We start from the raw sequence: 23,832 nt of genomic DNA, 5'->3' as shown, positions 1-23,832 counted from the left end.
CATAGTGCCAGCTGTCAAGGCTGATGGGAAACAGAGCAGCCTTAGGTTGACTGAGTTGTTGACACCTCTTCACAAAGCTGCTGTTGGCCACAACCATACAGATAAGCCTAAATGTTCTCTTCAGCACCTGTGGCCTTGCCTGTTTGTTCAGGGCTTTAAACATGCACTTTTTTGAGTGTCATTTTACCAGAACAGAGAAACATGTTACATTGGTGCCATCTTGTGGTGTAAAGGGCAACATTTTGAAAACACTGTGGGACATAAGTAGTGCTGGGCGGTATACCGGTGTATATTTTCTTTATTATATGAATTTTTAATATACCGCCAAACCGGTGTATTTGATTACACAACGTTTGGAACGCTGCGCAGCGCGACAGTGTTTCAGACGGGACTTTTTTCACACGCATGCATGGTGCCACTGCAAGGCATAGTGAGTGTAAACACAAAACACCATAAGTTTTTCCCCTGAAGTATGACCCTTAAGGCTTAATTTCTCCTTAGGTAAGGGGTTTATTTAAGGGTGTTGCACAGGATACCTTAAATTGTTTCTTTAGTTAAGGAAAAACGTTAAGGGATACTGCATTGAAAGGGATTTACCAAAGATCCTTGATTACTAGCTCCGCTTTAACCCTTTCTGGATTTACCGTCACGAAAATTCTATTGAGATTGTTCAACAGCTATAACTAGCTGGCTAGTAGGTGATGTCGTTAGTTAGCAACCCACCGAACACAGTGAAGTTTAATGTTCTTATCATTCATCTCACCTTAAGAATATTCGCTGAAATTATCCAGGTAGCAAGTAAAGCATGTTATAGACATGCACTGAGCAATACTAGCTGGCTAGTTAGAAATGATCCTGACTGTCATCAGTGCACCAAAACGAACTTTTTGTTAATGTTTTGCCTAGCGAACCGACCGAAGCTCATGGCAGCCTCACAAGACATCCACATCCACATGAAGTTAACTTTAGCCTACCACTAACGTCATGTAAACCACACAATAACAATAAGGCATGTTTCTGATAGGCCTATTTGACAGAGTAAGCATATTAGCAGAGAGGTTTTATTTTAAATTGTATAATTTTCTAATGTAATTATTGCAAGTTGCACTACTTTTTGTATTGGTTTGATACAAGATGTTTGTGAAATTTGCACAGTAAAAGTTCTGTATTTTGACTGCAACTGTCTTTGCATTCTGATTAGATTCTTCATTAGAATCATAAGTGGCTCTTTGTAAACAGCATCATTTTCTGGGGCCATGCAAAACTGCATTACCACTAGTGTGGAGCTATTCTACATCATGACAGTAAAATAGACCATCCTTAGTCAGTGTACTGCAGCAATTCCTCTCTCAACCTGTAGAAAATGCTGTGAACATCTGATTATGCAAAAAATACCGTCATATCGTGAAACCGTAAGAATTTTGAAAAATACCGTGATATACATTTTTGGTCATACCGCCCAGCACTAGACATAAGGATACCTAATTAATCAACAGCACATGAAAATAACACAGAAATTGATTGTGACAGATATATATAGTGATTGAATCCATGAATACATGGATCATCAAGATAAACTTTAATGACTAAATTAGCAGCACATTGTCATTATCACATTGGCTTAAACAGTGTTATCCCAGTGCATATCAAAATGAAATCAAATTAGTCCAGGAACGGAGTGAACAAAATTCCAATCTTAACCAGATACAGAGATATTGCTTTATTTTAAACCAGCCACACTGAACTGAAAATAAGTCTATGGGTGTAGTCAATAATTTCCCCACAGAAGTATATAATGACCTTCGGTTTGACATTCAGTTACAGTAACTGCAGGGCTTCCATTTTTCCTCTTTAATGGTTGGCAAAACAAGCCAAACCATCTCGACCTTTTACTTGTCTCGTTCTGCCCACTCACTGTATCCTCCCGCATAGTGCCGAGCCCTTGAAACAGAGAAAGGGGAAAGGTAAAAAAAAAAAGAAATGTGATTAGCCTTTATTGGGAAGGAAATGTGTACTGGATGTCATAGTTATGTGGGACAGGCTACCTCATGTAGCCAAGTCTCTTGGCGATCTCCAGTGCAGATGCACTTCTGCGACCCCTTTGGCAGTGGAAAACGATGTTGTCATCCTCCTTCCCAGGGGCTTTTGCTTCAAATAGAAGCTCAAAGTGTTGTGGAGATAGCTTCAGTGATTGCTCCAGGCTATCCACTGCAACAGGAAAAGACACTGTAAGAAAATAATTCTCTCTAACACATTCTCTTTATCTCTCTCTCACTCACTCACACACACACACACACACACACACACACACACACACACACACACACACACACACACACACACACATTCACTCTCTCTCTCTCTCTCTCTCTCTCTCTCATCATCACACACACACACACACACACACACATTTCAGTTGGTTCTGGGGATGAATTTCAGCTGTCACTCACATGGAATGTTAATAGAGCCAGGGATGCGTCCGGCTTGGAATTCATCAGGATTGCGCACATCAAACAGCTGGATATCCTTGCTTGACAGCATGGATTGAATCTTCTCATAAGACACCACCGAATCTGGTATTGACAAAGAAATAAAACAATAATAATCTGCACATAGGCCTATTCTCTAGTATAGCATTTACTGTACGTAATCATGTGACCATTTGGCTGTTATTAGTTACTAGCCTTCTGAGCACAAATAAATACAAGGATACAAGGATACAAGGATACAAGGAAGTTTATTGTCACATGCATATAGTTACTGGAAGTAAGAAATGCAGTGAAATTATGTCTGGTGTCAGCCTATTTGTGCATTAATGGGGGGGGGGTAGTAGATTAAGTGGCAAGGGCTGCATAGGGACTTACTATTGCAAGCAGAGTACTGTATGTAATGTATGTGAGTGATGACAGTGAAGATGTGTGTGTGGGCGGGAGTGGAGCAGTGACTGTGTGTGTATGTGTGTAGTGTGTGTGTGTGGGTAGGTGGGGGGCAGTGTGCTGTAAGTATGTAGAGGATGTGTGTTGGAGAAGATCCTGAAGACAATGTGCTGTGTATGTGGGGCAGTGTGCAGCAAGTATGTAGAGGAGTGCTGTATGTATGTGAAGTGATGACAGTGATGATGTAAGTGTGTGTGTTGGGGATGGGGGACAGAAAGGCTAGGCAATCAAGGACATGGGTAGATGGAGGAGAAATCAAAAATAATAAATAAAAAGTGTGCAAAAAGTTGGAGAAAGTCAGATTTGTGTGTGTGTGTGTGTGTGTGTGTGTGTGTGTGTGTGTGTGTGTGTTTTGGCGTGTGATGAAATAAGAAAAATAAATAAAAGGTCTGTAGCATAGGGAGAGGGATGTAAAAGTGCTAAAAAAGTCTTGTAGGTGTGTGTGGGTGTGTGTGTGTGTGGGGGGTCATGAGTGCTGAGGAGTGAATGAGTGCAAAGTCAGTATAGTGGGAGTTCAGAGTTGGGAAATGTTTGAGAGTGCTGAGAGTGAATGTGTGCAAAGTCAGTATAGTGTGAGTTCAGAGTTCGGATGGCCTGGGGATAAATACTTCTCCTGAGTCTCTCAGTTCTGGCTTTGTGACTACATAAGTCTTCTTGATTTCAGCGGTAGGAATAATCCATTGTTAGGATGAGAAGAGTCCTTCAGAATCTTTTTGGGCTCTTAGGAGTACTCTTCTGGAATAGATATCTTGTAGAGCAGGGAGTTGAGTTCTTATAGTACGTTCAGCTGAAGCACTACTCTCTGCAGAGTACTACAATCTCTAACTGTGGAGTTCCCATACCAGGTGATGATGCTACCAGTTAGAACACTCTCAACCGCTGAAGTGTAGAAGGCCTTCATGATGGATGTAGAAACTTTGAATTTCCTTAGCTGGATTGAAGGAAGTAGAGTCGTTGTCTGGACTTCTTCAGAACATATTGAGTGTTAACAGTCCATGTTAACCAGTAATGTGGACACCAAGGTATTTAAAACTTGTGACTCTCTCTACAGGTTGCCCGCTGATCATTAGTGGGGTGTAACTGTAGTTCTGCTGCTGCCTTCTGTAATCCACTACCATTTCCTTGGTTTTATTGATATTCAGTGTCAAGCTGTTAGATTGACACCACTATGCCACCTCATCAACCTGATCCAAGTAGAACTGTTCATTGTTGTTACTAATCAGGCCCAAGATCACTGTGTCATCTGCAAACTTGATGATGGAGGTATGACTACTGTTGGCTTTGCAGTCATGTGTGTAGATGTTGTACAGCAGTGGACTCAAAACACAGCCTTGGGGAGCACCAGTGCTGATGGTTAATGAGTCAGATGTCAGACCCCCCACTCAAATAGGGAGACATGATAGATTAGCCTCTCTTTCTAAGGGGGTGTGGCCAGGTGAGTTGTCAGAAATGCTGTCAAACAATGTAGCCTACATATGTCTACAGATTTCACAGAATAGCACAGACAACAAAAGTCAATAACGTGGTGGACAACAAACCTTGTCTAATTGGTAGGTTAGTTAACAAAGGCCTACTTTGTCAGAACAGTAGCCTAAGCAGCCCTGACTTTTTCTGTGCATGTTTGGCAAGCTGTTTCATTTCGTACGGTGAAATGTATATGGATATAGTCGAATAAATTGTAATTTGACATTAGCATAATAAGTAGCATTCAATAGTGGGACGTAGCCTACACGAGTGTGTGGCACTACACGACAGAAGTGGTGGGACAACAACTTTACCCGGATCAGGTGAGGCATCGTTGTTATTATAGTTGACAGCTGCTGAAGTCCTTAGATTGCAACATTGAATTGTGATTGCCCTACTTCCGCTGCGGCATGCGGTCTCTCCAATAGCAGATAGGCATAAACGCCTTACAAAAAGATAAGATAACATACTCTTTAGTCGTTTAATCCTTTCCAAACGCTCACGATCAGGGTTCAAGGGTTGAATTTGGTGACTGGCGAAATCTCACGATAACATTTAGAAACGTAACCCATTGGTGCCCCTGCTGTCCACTACGATGTACTACATAACCTACAGTTCCTAGTATTAAAAAATACCCAAACAAAACATTATCTCATGATGTGTATTGGAAAAACACAGAACAAAGTCAGTCTGTGCTGACAGATTAAAACTAAAATATAGATTTCTGAAAATAGTTGGCAACGAATAGTTGCACTAAAACATAAGCCAACGTAATACCTGAGAATTTAACGGGTAATACCAGGACAGTCAAGCAGTCAGCAAAATTAGTCACCAAGCATGCGCTGTGACTGCCACTGCTTTGGGTAAATTCACACATGCGCAGTAGTATTATACCGGCGGAGGCGAAGAAGCTGTGGCCCAAGCCAAGTGGGGGATAAAAGACATATTTGACAGGTTAGTGATCATGAAAGACACTATGTTGAAATTGCCATCTCGGTTAGTATCAGATATATTTACCGATAACGACGAAAAGTAAGCTGTCGCGTCGTGTTATATCAAGAGAAAGATGACTGCTCGCTGACGAGATAGCAAGAATAGCACCAGGCTTATTTAGCCCGTGGCCAGCTAACGTTAACGGTATTAGATGTGGTTTACGGGTTCACCTAACTAGCAAGCTAGCCAGGCGCCGATGCGATTTCTAAGCAAATGCTTAAGAAAGCTTGAAATAAAATTCTCAGCTAAGGCTAATGGCGACGCTAGAGACTGCGTAGAGCTACACGCAGCTGATTGATGCCTGGAAGAGATTGAATCTTTTTCTGGTAATTAGTCTAATCCAGACATTGTCATTTGATAAATGGCATGATTGTTTGTTTAAGGATTTGAAAACTGGCAAATGTAAATCTTGAACAGTAAGGTTAACGCTAGTTCAAGCTGAGTGGTGTTCCTGTCGCTAATGGCTAGTCGGTTAGCCGACCAGCATTGGCGTAACGTTGACCTACGACGGGTGAAGATAGCAAGGTAACGTTAAGTTAGAACTGATCCAGACTTTTTAATATTGAGAAGCTATATAATATTCATGATAAAGGCTTGTGAATTTTGATCATATATACTTAATGACAGCTGCTGGAAGCGATATTATTGTATCTGGCCAGTTAAAGCCTAGCATTCTAGCCTGTTAGTTAAGAAGTGACGTTCACGCTAACGCAGTTAAGGGCGTACGCTGTCAAGATGTTAGGTTGCTGACGTTTGTTGATCTCTTACATTCTCGTGTTTTTGCCTTAAGTTAAGGATGGCCTGTTGTTCGAAATAGATCCTTCATATGTTTAACCTGCTGATGCTGAGTAGCGAGTTGTAACTCATACTTAAACTTGTAGTGGCTTAATTGATTGGTTAGAAGAGGCGCCGAAAACAGTAGCCGCCTGGTTAGCTAACTGTCATATCTGCCTGGATAGGGTTACTCTGTCAGCAGCGGTGCAAAGAACGACCAATTGATGGTTAACGTTAACTTCTTTTAATATTAAGCGATCATAACTTTCCCTGTTAACCTAATGTGTGTTTCATCTTAGAATGTTGCAGTTTAGCTTTGTCTACCATTTCAGAAATTTCGAGGTGTTAAAACTGACCCCAGTAAGTGAGATGAATAGTAGGAAGCTTAGTACTGCTGTCTTTGGTCCACAGTGGCATTTGTTCATACATTGTTCTGTGTTAATAGTTGATGGGCAAATACCTAATTCGGGTACTGAACTGGCCCTGTTGGTGATATGTTGGTTGGCTAGAAGGATGCATTTTCATGGTGATCGTTCCCCAATACAGTATATTGCATGGTATTTGCACTTGACGTGTAACTGTAACCAAATGCACATTCTTCAGTGGTTGATGTGCATGTTCATTTACTGTTTCATCCATTAGGTTACACCATGAGTCAGGGTAAAGACAATGCGCGACTCAAGAGTTACAAGAACAAGTCCCTCAACACAGATGAGATGCGGCGGAGGAGGGAAGAGGAAGGACTGCAGCTACGCAAACAGAAGAAAGATGAACAGGTAAGACCATGAGGGACATAATGCTCCAGCACCTTTTAATTTGACAAGCTTATTTGTTATTGCGAAGATGTTGTGATAATGAATACTGTTTTTGTTGTCTTTCAGTTGTTCAAGAGAAGGAATGTGGCCACTGTTGAGGAGGATGGAGCACTGGAGGATGATGGGATGTCGGACAGTGGGTACCTGGAGTCTCAGGCCAACAACATTGACCAAATTACGGTGAGAGACCACAACAGTTCAGCTAACAACATCGGTTCACTTAATTCCAACTCAGGTTTTTGTGTACACAATGCAGTGATATTCAAAAGCAAAGAGATCACTTTGCAATTGAGATTGCATGCCTGGCAAACACAGTTGAGCATTTACTTGTCAACCAATAAATGTGTGTCTGCCCCTAACAGTTAATTTGATTATTTTGATTCAGTATTAATTAATCAGTGTTACTAAAGTGACATCTGTCTGTCTGTGCATCTCAGGTAGGATTCATTACAGAGGATATGAGACAGATGATTTTTTCAAGTTCACCTGAACAGCAGCTGATGGGCACACAACGATTCAGGAAGCTCCTCTCGAAAGGTAAAGCCTTGTTCACATATACGGTGATTCGCTCATTGCTCATCGCTTGTCGCCTTAGAAGTTGAAAGAATTTTAACTGAAAATGTTAACGTTTCGCATCGCCAGTGGTTATTTTGCCTGTAATCGCTGAATTACATTAACACGATATGGTCTCTTGTGGCAAGTCACTTGTAGACTGAAAAAGGGGTTAAGAGTTTACAGCAGACACTGCAGCTGCAGTCCACAGCAGTAGTTGTAGTGCTGAATGTTGGAAGAGCAGCAGCAGCCTGTTTCAGCCAAAAAACCTCTATTGTTTTCGAAGGATATGGAAATGTAGCCTGGCCCTGTCCACCTAGATCTTTTTTCAGGGAGATCTAGTCTTGAACACCATAGTTCATAACCGTTTCCCTCAGACAAGAAAAATGTCAGGCCAATCAGCGACGAGAGGGGAAGACGAAACCGAAACTTATTGTGATAAACAAAAGTGGAAACACCTGCAAACGTCAAAAAATGCAGTTGGAAAAATGCAGACATTTATTTACAGCAAAGGTAGACCCACATGCATTGTTTCCTGACTGTTGATGCTGTTTATTGTCAGTTTGTAAAGTTTAGGCGAAGTAGGAGGTAACGTTAGGAATCTCTGATCAATGTAATTGGTAAGGGTGGACCAATGATTTCAAAGTTCGTGCCCGTCGCGATGCACGTGACTATTCACTTTGTGAATGAGTTTGGATTTTTCCAGGCTAATGAAAATGAGCTTGAAGTCATACAGTGAAACATTTGAATTTTATGTTCTTGAATCTTTTTATTTCCAAATAAAACCTCTATGCCAAAGTGATGTGGTATACTTATGCTGCATGGTTAGGGGATGATGCATGTGAATTGGTGTTCATAGCTGTGACATTCTTTAAGTCCTTAATGTAAGGCATGTAGGGTGTGAGGCTTGGTCAGAGCAGAGCAGACTGTTTACATTTGTGATGTTTATCTCAATCAGAACCTAACCCTCCCATTGATGAGGTCATTGCCACTCCTGGTGTGGTTGACCGATTTGTGGAATTCCTCAAGAGGAAGGAGAACTGCACATTACAGGTACCCTCTTGCTCACACATACAGTCCACCAATATACTTTATAGTTGATAAACCTCTCTCGCTCCCTCTCTTACACACACACACACACACACACACACACAAACACATTGATCAACCAAGAAATCTGAATAACCTAACTTTGCACTGAATCTGTTGTTTTTATGGTCCCGTAAGTTTGAAGCTGCGTGGGTGCTGACAAACATCGCCTCGGGCACATCCCACCAGACAAGAGTGGTCATCCAGGCTGGCGCTGTGCCCACTTTCATTGAAATGCTGACTTCAGACTTCGAGGACGTCCAGGAGCAGGTAACTTTGCTACGCCATTTTGGAGAGTGGGTGCGCACATCCAAAGAAAAGTTTTCTTCATACAATAGTGTCAGACAGTGGAAGGAGTGTGGTCTGCACACTGCAATTGCTCCAAAAATATAAACTTTATTACTTTAAAAACAACGTTTCGATCACCATGGATCTTCGTCACCCTGGATCTGCCTGATAGTAATAAAGTTTGTATTTTTTAAGCAATTGCAGTGTGCAAACCACACTTCTTCAACTTTGCTACGACACACACACACACACACACATATATAAGAAAATTTACATAGTGTACATTCACAGCAGCAACACACACACATGCATACACACGTTTACAATAACAAAACACACATACTGTACACTCTAAAATGCACTGTGTACACATTCATAAACAAGATGCTCATGGAGTGATGTTGCTTCATGTGAATGCAAATATCTCAGCCATCCTTTCATGTGGAGTCGTTGCAGATTACACTGTAATGCAATTACTGAACCTGCAATGTAATTACGACATGTGACATTGTCTTTGGATTATGAAAACAACAGACTGCTTTGATCATTATAATCAAATAGGTGGGTGCTTGAGTCATCTTCATAGAGTAGCCTCACCTGGCAGGCCTCAGATCTTGTGCCTTTGACTCCTAAATTAATTCTCTCTCTCTCTCTCTCCTCCCCCTCTCTCACTTTTACACATAGGCAGTGTGGGCTTTGGGCAACATAGCAGGTGATAGCACAGAGTGCAGGGACTATGTAATAGACTGCAACATCCTTCCCTCCCTCGTACAGTAAGTAGCTGACCTGCAGGTTATTGTCATTACATGCCTTTTGGAGATTCCAGCTTTTGTGTTTCTGATGCTCAGCTGCAAGAGCAAAGAACAGTGACTTGGTGCTTAAAATACCAGGGATTCAATATCTGGGGAGCACACAGACGGTTTAAAGAAACATTGATCTGTAAAATACCTATAAGACGCTTTGGATAAAATCACTTGCTAAATTAAGACATTTAAATGAAAGTGTAACTGTGAAATGTCAATACTCGGGCAGCAGTTTGAGTCTGACTTTGGGATTATTTCCAGGCCTCTGTAGATTGTCTTTATAAGTTGCTTTGGACAAAAAGTGTCTGCTAAATACCTGACCATTATTGTTTACTTCATCGGTAAATGTGAAATTTAATGTGCGGCTGTGGTGGTCTGCAGGTTGTTGGCCAAGCAGAACCGGCTCACGATGATGAGGAACGCTGTATGGGCCTTGTCCAACCTGTGCAGAGGCAAAAACCCACCTCCAGATTTCTCTAAGGTAAGTAGATTGCATTTACGCAGGAAAAATGCAAAGTGTGCTTGCTGAGCAGTAGTAGAGGATCAACAGCAATAACTGGATCAGACATGGGATAAAAATAGTGCTCTGAATTGTGTTAAAAGTGTTACACCTTGAAGGCCGTTATCCCGCTTATCACCCGGTTGCCACTATAGGCAATAGTCATGCCTTTCTCGGTTCTAGCAGTTCCGTTTAAAAAGAAGTCCATTGGTTCAGTTTGTTGTGCATCTTTCTTTGGCCCTAACAGCGTTAGCATGGACAGTTAGCTAGTTCATTCCATTGTTGCAAAGCCTGCTTCCAGGCTCAACCGTCATCCTAATATGGTTGTTATAGTTACCATTCATAAGCATTGATATGGAACGGTGATTAAACTTTTTTTTACCAGATCTGCTTCATAGGTGTCCCGTTATTCAGAATTAATAGCCACCCCACCAGCTAATCAGAAAAGAGTATGTCTTCTCTCTGGGTGATAATAAAATATAGACAGTTATTAATGGCACAATTTCAATGGCTCTGGGCTCTAACAAGGCATAATGGATCCAGCACATATGTGCACTTGTAGTGATTTCATGGCCATTATCTACTGTGAAATTAATGTACTAATTGGTGTGTATTTATGTTAGTGCTTCACATTTGATGTGTGTACCTCTGTCCACTCTAGGTTTCACCGTGTCTCAGTGTCCTCTCGTGGTTGCTCTTCGTGAACGACACGGACATCCTGGCCGATGCATGCTGGGCGCTCTCCTACCTGTCAGACGGCCCCAACGACAAGATCCAGGCGGTCATCGACTCAGGAGTCTGCCGCAGACTGGTGGAACTGCTGCTGTAAGCGTCTATCAGAGGGATCGGTATCTAGACAATGGGGCGAGAAGGAACTGGGCCTCCACAGAGAACAGATGAGCAGGGGATAAGAGCAGGGAGGCTGGAAATGAGTGAACCGAGGAGCAAAACGACAAGGGAACAAAAAGAGCGAAATACAAAAAAATACTGTTTTAATCCCGCGGGAAATTTGACCATTGACATGGCATAATACAAAACCGTTTGGAAGGGTGTGTTTCGTAATCTGTTTGTGTTGGATCCCCCATTCTATAATTGTTGTACATTTATTCTTTCCATTTGCAACTGTGGCTGCTTTTTAGATGATAGTTTCTTAAGTTTTTACTAATTGGGGTTATTTGGAGGGGGAAGTGGTGGTTGAAATCAGTTGGATTCATTATATGTGTGTGGCAAGAACGACCTAAACAGGATGTTTACTATTTTTTTATGACATTCTTCAACTTTTCCCCCCAGCTGAGTTGAGATGCCCTCCTCTGTTTCCTCCTCTGTTTCTCCTCTGTGTTCCAGACACGCTGATTATAAGGTGGTATCTCCAGCACTGAGGGCAGTGGGCAACATCGTCACAGGAGATGACCTGCAGACACAGGTAACGGCCTCGTCCCCTACACAGCCTTCAGCTGGCCCCTGGGTCATGGGCTGGATCACTGTGCACGGCACGCTATGCACACATTTTAGTCCACTGAAGCAAAAAGAAATGCAAACTCAGGCAAGGCACTAATGATGGTGATTAGGCAAATTAGACTGCATTAAACTCAGAGCTGCCATAAGGTAATGTCCTAGATTTAACATAGTTACACTGATTCAGAATGTGGGGGTATGATACTTTTAGACAGTTTTTTTTTTAACAGTGTAATAGTTGAATATGTAAATACTTTCCTTGAATACTAATGGATGAAGACTTTTTCAAGTCACAAGTAACAACTTTCATGAAATGTATTGAGATGCAGTAAAATACATACAGTGTTCTTAAGGAAGATGTGTTATAATTGTCCATTGGCTGCAGGATTGTCCTAGGGTGACCATCTGTGTGTGCTGTGTTTTGAATGACCTCATTCTGCTGTGTGCTAGTTATGTGCAATTCTAATGTATAAAGAGTTTTCGAGTGCAAGCTCCCAGCGAGTAAAGGATGCTCTGCGGTATTTGTATCCAATTCTTATGCAAAAGTGTCAAGTCTTACATTTCTATTGTTACACAATATCAACGTAATTGCTTTCATGCAATATGTTTAGATGCATTGAAATGCATAGTACATTGTTAGTGAAGATGTAGAGTTCTCATCCATTGACTCCAGGATTGCACAAGGGACTGAGCAGCTGACTGGGTTGTGTTTTGAATGGCTTCATCGTTTTTGTGTGCGGGTTGTCTGCAGGTGATCCTGAACTGTTCAGCACTGCAGTCTCTCCTCCACCTCCTCAGCAGCCCGAAGGAGTCCATCAAGAAGGAGGCGTGCTGGACCATCTCCAACATCACCGCAGGGAACCGTGCTCAGATACAGGTGTGTGTGCTTAGCTCCTTTTTTCTCTGCTACCTGTGGGGGAGAACAGGGATGATTGCTATTTCTCTCTGCTACAGGAAAGAGAAGTGATGGTGGTCAATATTTATGACCATGCTGTTTAAGCGGCAAAGGTCATATAGGTTTAGTCAGATTTTTTTTTTTTTCTTTTTTTTTTTTTTTTTCTTTTTCGCATGTCCAAATTTCCGTCAATGATTCCCGGGACACTGAAAGACCGTAGACAAAACTGGTGGGCATGTAACCCCCACATGGATAGCATGGAACCATCGTTTTTCGTTTTGATCTGTAGCCCCACGCTGGACTGCACCCCGGTAAAGGAGGGTAGGGCAGACACAGTTTTTCAACGAATATCTCAAACCGTAGGGTTTAGAGGGACCATTTTTTTTTTTGTATGTTGATCTCAAGGGGCCATGTCAACCCATTCCATAACCACTCATTTTCATGTATAAGCCACCTAGTTAAACACAAAAAGTAAAAATGAGGTGGTGTAATTGAAGGTATCTGGTGACCTAACATAGTCAAAACTGCAATTTAAATTGGAAGTGTAGGATCATTATGACACCCCTCTGTATGCACGCCAAGTTTTGTGGAATTCCGTTCATGGGGGCCCCACAATAAATTAATTTATGTTACTATACACCAACTGGCCTGTAGGTGGCGGAGACAGTTTTCTGTGAATATCTGAGAACCGTGAGAGGGCCTAGGAGGTCCACCTTTTTTTTGAATGTTGGTCTTAGGGGCATGTCAACCCATCCCATTACCACTTATTTCATGTATAGCCACCTAGTTAAAAATTAAAAGCAAAAATTAGGTGTTTTCATCTCAATATCTCTGGCTGACAAGGTCAAAAACTGCACGAAATTAAAAGTGTAGGATCATTATGACACCCTCTGAATGCATGCCAAGTTTTGTGTACTTTTCGCTCATGGGGGCCTTACAATGGAAAATAATTTATGTGTACATTTAGTGACATACACCAACAAGGATTCCGGGACACTGAAAGACGGGGTACACAAAACTTGGTGGGCATGTACCCCCCATGGATAGCATGGAACCGTCATTTTTCGTTTTCATCTGCAGCCCCCTGCTGGACTGGACCCCGAAAAGGAGGGTAGGGCAGACACAGTTCTCTGTGAATCTTTTATGGTATGTTGGTCTCAGGGCCCACATCAACCTGGCTCATAATCACTCATTTGTGATTTGCCCCGTAAAAAATGAAAAATCAGTAGGATTAAAAGAAAGCCAAAATAAATATTCATCATCATCATCATGGCTGCATTTTTCAGTATTGGCGAGAAGTAGTCGATTTGTCCACTAGATGATGATCGTTGCAGTGAGACGTAATTTTGTTGGTTAAGGGGGTTGAAAAACAATGGGCCTTCCATACAAGGACTGTAATTCACCGCAGCGAACATCTAATAAGGATAGGGCGATGTTCACATGAAGTGTAATTCCCATTTCTTCTTGAAGCCGAAATAAATCTGAGGATGTTTATAGGGACATGCTTGGTTTTACTGCAGGAATGCGTTAATCTGTAATATCAATAAGGACCTAGGTAATGTTACCGTTAGCGTTGGTTGAGTGATGGAGGCATTTGATTTATTGCATTTGTAGAAACTATAAATGCGGTTATACCAAGCAAATGTATAGCAGCACTGTTTGTATCTTTCGACTGTAATTTATTGCACGCTACAAAATCATTCTGTGCAATGGAAGATTTACCAACGTTCACACGGTCTGATACAGTTTTGCCTATACATGCATTGAGACTGAGACGCCTGTTTATTTTGTTTTAAGTCGTGCAGGGTGTGAGAGGGGAATCGATGTGCTTTGATTACAGCTGGTAGTTGTAGTCTGTGAAATTAAAAAATGCGTGTGTGTGAAGTATCCAAACAATGACACCTTCATTTCATTATGGCTGCTTTAGCAAAACACCTTAAGCTACTGTGTAGTAGGTCCCATTTAGAAGTGGCTACTTCATTTGCGCTTTCCTTGACTCATGGAGCATTGAATCGATATTACAACTTTTCGCCACGATATATGACAGTTTAAGTCCGCTTTGATACTGTAAGGCCGAAGCCATTGGTTTCCAAAGGAGATTTTATTTGTGTCGCCAGCATAGCCTATTGACAATTTATGTTGTCAATAGGCCTACCTTATAATCCTACCTGTAGCTTAGGAAGCTAACAGCTTTCTATTAGGATCTAGTTTGTTAGTTACCGTTTTGTCATAACTCCCTGATGCATTTTTGCATTTAGAATAGCCAGAGCTATAGTTAGTAGGCTATATCTCAATCGAAAATTAAACAATATCGGTGCCTATGGACTAGGCTGGGTGAACCCAGCCTGATCTGCCGCTATTTATTTTTTGATTTCTTAAAAGATTGAGCTTGGTCTGATGAAAGCCAGACTAGCCATGGACCTCAGTTAAACAATGCAAGGGAACATGAATCAGCCTATATTTGCACTAACAATAACGGACAAAAGCTCTTCAACTTTGGCCCGTTAAAATGTGTATGAACAGTCTAGCTGACGCATTTCATCAAGGCCCATTTGGACATGTCAGTTATTTGCACCACTGGTTAGATGTAAAACAGCATTTCGTTTCAGACTAGGCTACTGTTACTTAATTTGTGCATTAACAATAACATTTCAGACTACTGTTACTTAATTTGTGCATTGACAATAAAAGTATTACATGAACTAAAGATGACTAAAATCTTATGTAGAAGAAGAAACATTCACAAAAAATCCATCCATCCAAAATGACCTTTGTTTTTTGATAGCTGTTGAAAACGGCATGGAACTGACAGAGATGTTTTTTGTTTAAAAATACACATAATAAATAAATAAATAAATAAATAACATTATGCTGATACCTTTTGCTTTTCCCAAATACAATGTAGCCTACAGGTGTAAGTGACCTTTCATCAATCCAGTTGCAATGGATGAACTGGTGATGAACTGCCCTACTTGTGATTGTTTAGAGATTTTAAAGGTTTTATAACAATTCTACATCTTTGGCTATTCTACAATCTATTCACCTTTTCAGCACCAGTAGGGTACTTTCTGTGCAGCCAGCACACACACACTCAGGCATGCCAAACAAGCATACACAAAAGTTTTATTAATGCAAATTGAAGTGTGATTTACAGGGGAGAAAAAGGATGATTCATATTTCTCAGTCCTCCCGGAAGACGGATTAAACAAAACAGTGCTGATATTCCGCCATGAATTTTGATGTATACTGTGCTATGGATAAGGGCTCATAAATACTGCACTCCAACTTGGAATATGTGTCAATGTGTCTTGAAAGCACATAACTGATGTGTGTGTGTGTGTGTGTGTGTGTGTGTGTGTGTGTGTGTGTGTGTGCGCGCTCAGTTGGTGATCCAGGCAGGGCTGGTGCCCCCACTCATCAGCATCCTACAGGCGGCAGAGTTCCGCACAAGGAAGGAGGCTGCCTGGGCCATCACCAACGCCACGTCTGGAGGCTCCTCTGAGCAGATCAGGTACAGGACTGGCCTCCCACTCTGCCTTAAAAATCTGATTTTCAGTTGAGCAAAAACAATAACTGTATATATTTTTACCCTGTCTATGAGCAAAACCAAGTGATCAAAGTTTGCCATTTGTCTGTGCAAAATTAACAATATGGAGTTAAATTGGAACAATATGGGTCAGTCATTCTTTCTCCACTGAGAGCCATGGCATTAGTTCATACCTGTCAACACTCCCGTTTTTCCCGGGTTTCTCCCGTATTTCAAGGTCATCTCCCAGCACCCTCCCGTTTTGTTATTTCTCCCGGAAAACTCCCGTAATTTGCATGGCCATCAAACTTCATTTTAAAATCATTGATCCATTCAGGTTGCCAGATTGTGAATGAAATACACCCTACACATACACGATCACTTAGTTTCAATTTCAACCGTTTTGTCATAGGCTAAAACCTGGCAACCCAAATAAGGAAGCGGGTGCCGACTGCGCAGCCTGAGTCTCGTCGTAAGCAAGCGGGCTAGTTGAATGGCCTACTCCAGAACTAGCTGTTGTGAAATTGTTGGGAATTGAATTGATTAACACATCACATAAACTGTTATTGAGTGTTGTTGATACACTGAACTTGTGCCCTCGGAACCAAATCTGACAGCAAGTAGCTTTGGAGTTTTGGAAGTAGGCTGCAGGCAGGCAGCTGGTGGATACATAACTGGCATGCGTAAGGTAGGCTAATGGTAAGGTAAAAGCAACGACCGAAATGCAGTGTTGAAACACGTGTATGAAACGTATTAAATATGCAAACACAGATCCAGTATAAACACTGACACTGATTTGACGTCTGTGCACAGGGATGAGCAGGCTCCTTAGATATGACAGCTATCTGAGGAACTCCAGTAAGATAGTGAGCAGCTCCTTACACAGAACTACAGTATACAACCCTGAATGAATGGGTTTTGCCTTCTCTGGCAAGGGTGTCCTTGTCCTTGGATGAACTCCATACCTCCAGTCAGATATGCCCTTGAGGCTCATAAATCCTGCTCCACTGACTGTATGGCTCATGTCCGACAACTCTGTTTGCTAACTGCTGCGAGTGTTGGCAGAGGAGGTGAAATCAATGAGAGGAAAGTCAGGCGACAGCACACGACAGCAGTGCAAAGCGTAGGGGCCCGCTGTGTGGAAAGCTAAAGCAACCGCTAAAGTTGCCTTTACTCACCTGTGCCTCTCGCATGGAAGTCCAAGACAAAGTGGGCTGAGGTTGAGTGGACTCTACCTGCAGGACAGAGATTAGCCGTACGTGGTGTGGTGCTGCTGATTTGGACTGAACACTGCACACTCCGCTGCAGCTGCTATGCTCCCTGCAGCTGCTGATAAGGAGTTTGATGCCGTGCTTTCATGATGCAAACTTCCACAATGTCAGTTGATCTGAGGATGTGAAAGTCATGTTTTGGTTGCTCTTGCCTTTTGTGCTTCCTCCTTCCAAAGTTAACATGTAGCCTAACCTTACTGACAAGACGGAGGCCTCTTGTTAAAGCAGCGTTGTGTGTGTGAAAGTGTCCGCTATATCATGTAACGTGTAGCCTATATGCCATCCTATGAAATGCAATTTTCCTTCTTGCCACCGATTCAGAGCTGAAATGTTTACCTCTGACAAAACTTTGGGAATGTAACCCCATTGGATCATAACATGCTTTTTTTCATTTGGCCTCGAAGCGAGGGTAGGGCAGATTTGTCAAATGTTTCTTATTTTTGTATGTTGATCTCAAGGGGCCATGTCAACGCATTCCATAACCACTCATTTCATGTATAGCACCACCTAGTTAAACACAAAAAGTAAAAATGAGGTGGTGTAATTGAAGGTATCTGTGACCTAACATAGTCAAAACTGCACGAAATTGGAAGTGTAGGATCATTATGACACCCCTCTGTATGCACGCCAAGTTTTGTGGAATTCGCTCATGGGGGCCACACAATAAATTAATTTATGTTACTATACACCAACTGGCCTGTAGGTGGCCGGAGACAGTTTTCTGTGAATATCTCGAGAACCGTAGGGGCCTAGGAGGTCCACCTTTTTTTTTTGTATGTTGGTCTTAAGGGGGCATGTCAACCCATCCCATTACCACTTATTTCATGTATAGCCACCTAGTTAAAATTAAAAAAAGCAAAAAAAATTAGGTGTTTTCATCTCAATATCTCTGGCTGACAAGGTCAAAACTGCACAAAATTAAAAGTGTAGGATCATTATGACACCCTCTGAATGCATGCCAAGTTTTGTGTACTTTTCGTTCATGGGGGCCTTACAATAAAATAATTTATGTGTACATTTAGTGACGTACACCAACAAGGATTCGGGACACTGAAAGACCGGGTACACAAAACTTGGTGAGCATGTACCCCATATGGATAGCATGGAACCGTCATTTTTCGTTTTTCATCTGCAGCCCCCCGCTGGACTGGACCCGAAAGGAGGGTAGGGGCAGACACAGTTCTCTGTGAATCTTTTATGGTATGTTGGTCTCAAGGGCCCACATAAACCTGGCTCATAATCACTCATTTGTGATTTGCCCCCGGTAAAAAATGAAAATCAGTAGGATTAAAAGAAAGCCAAAATAAATATTCATCATCATCATCATGGCTGCATTTTCAGTATTGGCGAAGAAGTAGTCGCTTTGTCCACTAGATGCATGATCGTTGCAGTGAGGCGTAATTTTGTTGGAAGTTAAAAGGTTGAAAAAAAACAATGGACTTCCATACAAGGACTGTAATTTACCGCAGCGAACATCTAATAAGGATAGGACGATGTTCACATGAAGTGTAATTCCCATTTCTTCTTGAAGCGTAAATAAATCTGAGGATGTTTATCGGACATGCTTGGTTTTACTGCAATGCGTTAATCTTGTAATATCAATAAGGACCTAGGTAATGTTACCGTTGGCGTTGGTTGAGTGATGGAGGCATTTGATTTATTGCATTTGTAGAAAACTATAAATCTTTGGTTATACCAAGCAAATGTATAGCAGCACTGTTTGTATCTTTCGACTGTCATTTATTGCACGTGCTACAAAATCATTCTGTGCAATGGAAGATTTACCAACGTTACACGGTCTGATGCAGTTTGCCTATACATCGTGGAGACTGAGGCGCCTGTTTATTTTGTTTTAAGTGCGTGCAGGGTGTGAGAGGGGAATCGATGTGCTTTGATTACAGCTTGGTAGTTGTAGTCTGTGAAATTAAAAAGCACGTGTGTGAAGTATCAAACAATGACACCTTCATTTCATTATGGCTGTTTTAGCAAAAACACCTTAAGCTACTGTGTAGTAGGTCCCATTTAGAAGTGGCTACTTCATTTAAACTCCTTGACTCATGGAGCTGCGTGAATGTTATTACAACTTTATACGATATGACAGTTTAAGTCCGGCTTGATACTGTAAAGGGGCGAAGCCATTGGTTTCAAAGGAGATTTTATTTGTGTCGCCAGCATAGCCTATTGACAATTTATGTTGTCAATAGGCCTACCTATATCCCTACCTGTAGCTTAGGGAAGCTAACAACTTTCTATTAGGATCTAGTTTGTTAGTTACCGTTTGTCATAACTCCCTGATGCATTTTTGCATTTAGAATAGCCAGAAGCGTGTATATCTCAATCGAAAATTAAACAATATCGGTGCCTATGGACTAGGCTGGGTGAACCCAGCCTGATCTGCCCCGCTATTTTTTTTTGATTTCTTAAAAGATTGAGCTTTGGTCTGATGAAAGCCAGACTAGCCATGGACCTCAGTTAAACAATGCAAGGAACATGAATCAGCCTATATTTGCACTAACAATAACGGACAAAAGCTCTTAAACTTTGGCCCGTTAAAATGTGTATGAACAGTCTAGCGGCGCATTTCATCAAAGGCCCATTTGGACATGTCAGTTATTTGCACCACTGGTTAGATGTAAACAGCGCCGTTTCGCTTCAGACTAGGCTACTGTTACTTAATTTGTGCATTAACAATAACGTTTCAGACTACTGTTACTTAATTTGTGCATTGACAATAAAGTATTACATGAACTAAAGATGACTAAAATCTTATGTAGCAGTAGGGTACTTTCTGTGCAGCCGCACACACACTCAGGCATGCCAAACAAGCATACACAAAAGTTTCAAGATGGGGGATGGAGTAAAATATGGAGACAAATTGAAGTGTGATTTATTTTTCGCGGAGCGGATGTACAGGACTGAGCGGCGGTCATATTTTGCAGCTATGCGGTACATCTAGTTTAACTTAGTTTAATGGGCAAGCTAAAGCAGAACACAAATCAGAATCCAGAACCCACAATCTGCCTTACCAAAGCATCATTGCTTCTGATTTGTTTTATGGGTGTGGTGTTCTAAGAGTTCTGTTGACATTCATTTCTATCTTGCATTAATAACCGTGTTGTTTATTCATTTCAATCAAATTGAACTTCATCTTTATGGCACCATAATCCAAGAACATGGCTAAAGGTGCTTTACGGAACCCAGTTTGAAATGATCTCTGTTTATGCAGTGCCTATCCGGCCATGATTATGCCCCCAGAGGGTAGCACTGTAGCTGCAGCAACTTGAGCTAGGTAGCACCGATTTGTATAGTGCCCCCCATGTGAAAAATGGCTGGAATTCTCCTTTAATACAAAAAAGGTTGTAGTTGGAGTAAGCAATATTAAAATTAAGATTAAGAGTATTCTGATCTTAGTCGCATTATTGAGGTGCATTGTAGACATGTTTTACAGAGGGAATTTTTGATGCTAGTTACAGAAGGTTCCAACTCTGCTAGTTATTAATCAGACTATACTGTGTTTCATACAACAGCTCATGTAAACACCATAATCACAATATTGTCTTATTTAGAATAAGGTCAATAGTTGGATAAATGCTGTCCATGTAAACATAGTCATTGTCCGTGTCAGTGCAGTGAATTAAGGTCAATAGTTGGATAAATGAATTTTTGAATTTCCCTTAGGGATCAATAAAGTATCTATCTATCTATTGATCGATCGATCATGTAAACATAGTCATTGTCAGTGCAGTGAATTGTAACTTCTTGTAACTTCCTGCCACAGGCACCTGGTGGAGATGGGCTGCATCAAGCCCCTGTGTGACCTGCTGACCCTCATGGACTCCAAGATTGTGCAGGTGGCTCTGAACGGCCTGGAGAACATCCTGAGGCTGGGGGAGCTGGAGGCCAAGAGGGGGGGTGGCATCAACCCATACTGCGCCCTCATCGAAGAGGCCTATGGTTTGTGTGCTTTCTGTTTATATTTTATATATAATATATATATATATATATATATATATATATTTATATTTATATATATATTAGACATACACACAGCTTATCTGTTTGTTTTGCACCAGGACTTTTGGAATGGTGGGTGTGTGTGTGTCATATATATATATATATTTATATATATATTTTTTATATATATATATATATATATATATATATATATTATATATATATATTTAAATATATATATATATATAACAAACAGATATATATATCACCACCAGCTGTGTGGTATTACACTCCTACTTTCATAATAATTGTTTGTGAACTCTGCTTAACTCTCTCTCTCACGCTCTTGTAGGCCTGGATAAGCTGGAGTTCCTGCAGGGCCATGCGAACCAGGAAATCTACCAGAAGGCATTCGACCTGATCGAGCGCTACTTCAGCACAGAGGACGAGGACCCAGCGCTGGCCCCCGCTGTGGACCTGCAGCAGCAGCAGTTCCTCTTCCAGCAGTGTGAGGCGCCCATGGAAGGCTTCCAGCTCTAACCCCCAACCCCTACCATCCATCCCCCCACCAACCCCTCTCCCAAACCTTGTCGCCGTTGCAGCTCCACAGGAGAGATGACCCTTAGCTCCAATCCTCCAACCCTCCAATCCCCCTGGCCCCTAGTTCCCCCTTAGCCCTTCTCTCAGAGAGAATGATTGAATAATTATCATGATTATTAATGATTATACACAGAGTATGGTGTTCTAGGAGACGTCACTCTCGACTGCTCCTGCTGTCTGAAGTCTGCGAGTTCTGAAGTACTGACTGCGCTCTTGTTGTTCTATCATGCGCTGAGCTTTCTCCTCCGTGCTTTACCTACCCCGACCACTATCCCCCCCCTCAGTCAAGCATTACATTAACATTGTCTACCTAATGCTGCCCTATGGCCGTCAACCTTCCCATTCAGACACCATATCGCAAAAGCCAACAACCAAACAAACCACTCTACCAGAGTCACTCATCCTCTCTCCTCCTGCAAGCCCATTGGAAGTCCCCATTGGCATGACCAACCTACCCACCTCCCCGAACCAACGGCCCCCTATCCTTTAGGCCGCTGGGAATGAACCTGCCTGATTTCAAAACTGCAATACTGACTCCCTTAGACAGGCGAGACGCTGGTCGCATCCCACCCCTTACCCTTCCAGGCTGAGATTGCATCTGTTAACAGACAGACCAACAAAGACACACACACACACACACACACACACACACACACACACTGGACTGACCGTGCGACTGTGTGATGGCGTGACCCATGTCTCTGCTCACTGGAACCGTGATTCCCTGAGCACCTCAACTTTTGTGGCGAGAACGGCCAGTCTGCCCCTACGACTGAAAGACTTCTACTGAAGGCGGCGCACTTTTATTGGAATTAGATGTTTTTGTTGTTTCTCTTCTTTTTTTTTTATTTTTAAACTTGGTCGACGCTTCCCAAAGCTGCCGACAGCCAGTGGTCTGAAATGTACAGGCTGTAGTAGCAGCAGCAGCTTTTTATTTCAAATTTCAGTGACCGCAAGACTTGCAAAGTCTGGACCGTGTGACTGACGACGTCATCTGGGTACCTTTGTGCTCAGGTATATACATCATGCATTCCTACAAGCGACAGGATGACAGGATATCCTGCAGCAGCGTGGCTCCGCCCCAACAAGCATGAGCCAGCCTCTCAAGCAACGTTCTAAAAAGCACCTTTGGAATTATGGGGGTTGGAGTCTTTTTTTTTGGACTGAGACCAACAGATAAATAAACAAAACGTAAAAAAAAAAAACTCTAAAGGAATATTGATCTTGCACATCCATGAGGATCCGACCAGAGAGACTTCATATAGAACCATTTTGATTCCCCTTCCCCCTGATCCCTTCATCATAATCATCAGCATATTCATCAGCACTTTACCTTCAGGACTTAACCCAGGACATTAGAATAAACACACACACACACACACACAAAGAGGCAGAGGTGGTATGATGTTGAGCTTTGCTTCCCCGTGACATTGGCCCACAGTGTGCAGAGAGCACTGGTGACAGGACTTAAGATGCTCAAAAGCAAAGTGCAAAACACACTAAATATTTATGAGCAAGATTGTTTTGTAAAAACATGCGCCCCCCCCCTCCCTCAAAAAAAAAAAAAAAAAACCCTCAATTCTCAAATTGGACTCTGGAATATGCCAAGGATTGATCCCTGCTGAACAAATTTTCTATATATACAGTATGTCTGTGTGTGTGTGTGCATTTCTCTGAGAAACTCTGGTATTACTGTTAGACCATGCTGATTATCACATGAAGATATACGTACATAAAACGTAAAAAAAAAGAAAAATGATGATGACATTTACTCTGTTAAAGGGAAAAAAAACATTTCTTTAGTTTCATTTTTTGGGGGGTCAGAATAATCTGTCTATACCGAAGGTGCCATAATTCCTCATTCAGAAATCGAGGTGGAAAAACAAACAAGCAAAATATAACAGAAACTAAAATAATT

The 23,832-nt window shown here is 41.8% G+C and overlaps 2 protein-coding genes across 3 annotated transcripts; one reads left to right on the top strand and one right to left on the bottom strand.

Moving 5' to 3' along the window:
* Positions 1-1,705: 1,705 nt before the first annotated feature.
* si:ch211-161h7.8 (thiosulfate:glutathione sulfurtransferase) lies at positions 1,706-5,128 on the bottom strand. The gene is made up of 4 exons (XM_048265783.1): positions 4,715-5,128; positions 2,451-2,573; positions 2,046-2,208; positions 1,706-1,941 (listed from the first exon to the last, which is right to left on the bottom strand). Exons 1-4 carry the CDS (start codon positions 4,866-4,868, stop codon positions 1,890-1,892), a joined length of 492 nt encoding a protein of 163 aa, XP_048121740.1. The 5' UTR covers positions 4,869-5,128; the 3' UTR covers positions 1,706-1,889.
* A 142-nt stretch (positions 5,129-5,270) lies between these two features.
* On the top strand, positions 5,271-22,675 carry kpna1 (karyopherin alpha 1 (importin alpha 5)). 2 transcript variants are annotated; one of them, XM_048265778.1, is made up of 14 exons: positions 5,271-5,354; positions 6,810-6,943; positions 7,049-7,162; positions 7,420-7,519; positions 8,493-8,587; positions 8,762-8,893; positions 9,596-9,684; positions 10,096-10,195; positions 10,875-11,038; positions 11,558-11,636; positions 12,420-12,545; positions 15,947-16,074; positions 21,139-21,314; positions 21,667-22,675. In XM_048265778.1, the coding sequence occupies exons 2-14, from the start codon at positions 6,818-6,820 to the stop codon at positions 21,852-21,854; spliced, it is 1,617 nt and encodes a 538-aa protein (XP_048121735.1). In that variant the 5' UTR covers positions 5,271-5,354; positions 6,810-6,817; the 3' UTR covers positions 21,855-22,675. The 2 variants fall into 2 exon arrangements, with proteins under 2 accessions (XP_048121735.1, XP_048121736.1); XM_048265779.1 differs by lacking the exon at positions 5,271-5,354 and adding an exon at positions 5,643-5,719.
* The last annotated feature ends 1,157 nt before the right edge of the window (positions 22,676-23,832 follow it).

This window comes from Alosa alosa, chromosome 16, assembly GCF_017589495.1.
Source record: "Alosa alosa isolate M-15738 ecotype Scorff River chromosome 16, AALO_Geno_1.1, whole genome shotgun sequence".
Lineage (NCBI taxonomy): Eukaryota > Metazoa > Chordata > Actinopteri > Clupeiformes > Clupeidae > Alosa > Alosa alosa.
The sequence above is the reverse complement of the archived record's forward strand: the minus strand, read 5'-3'. Positions and strand labels throughout refer to the sequence as shown.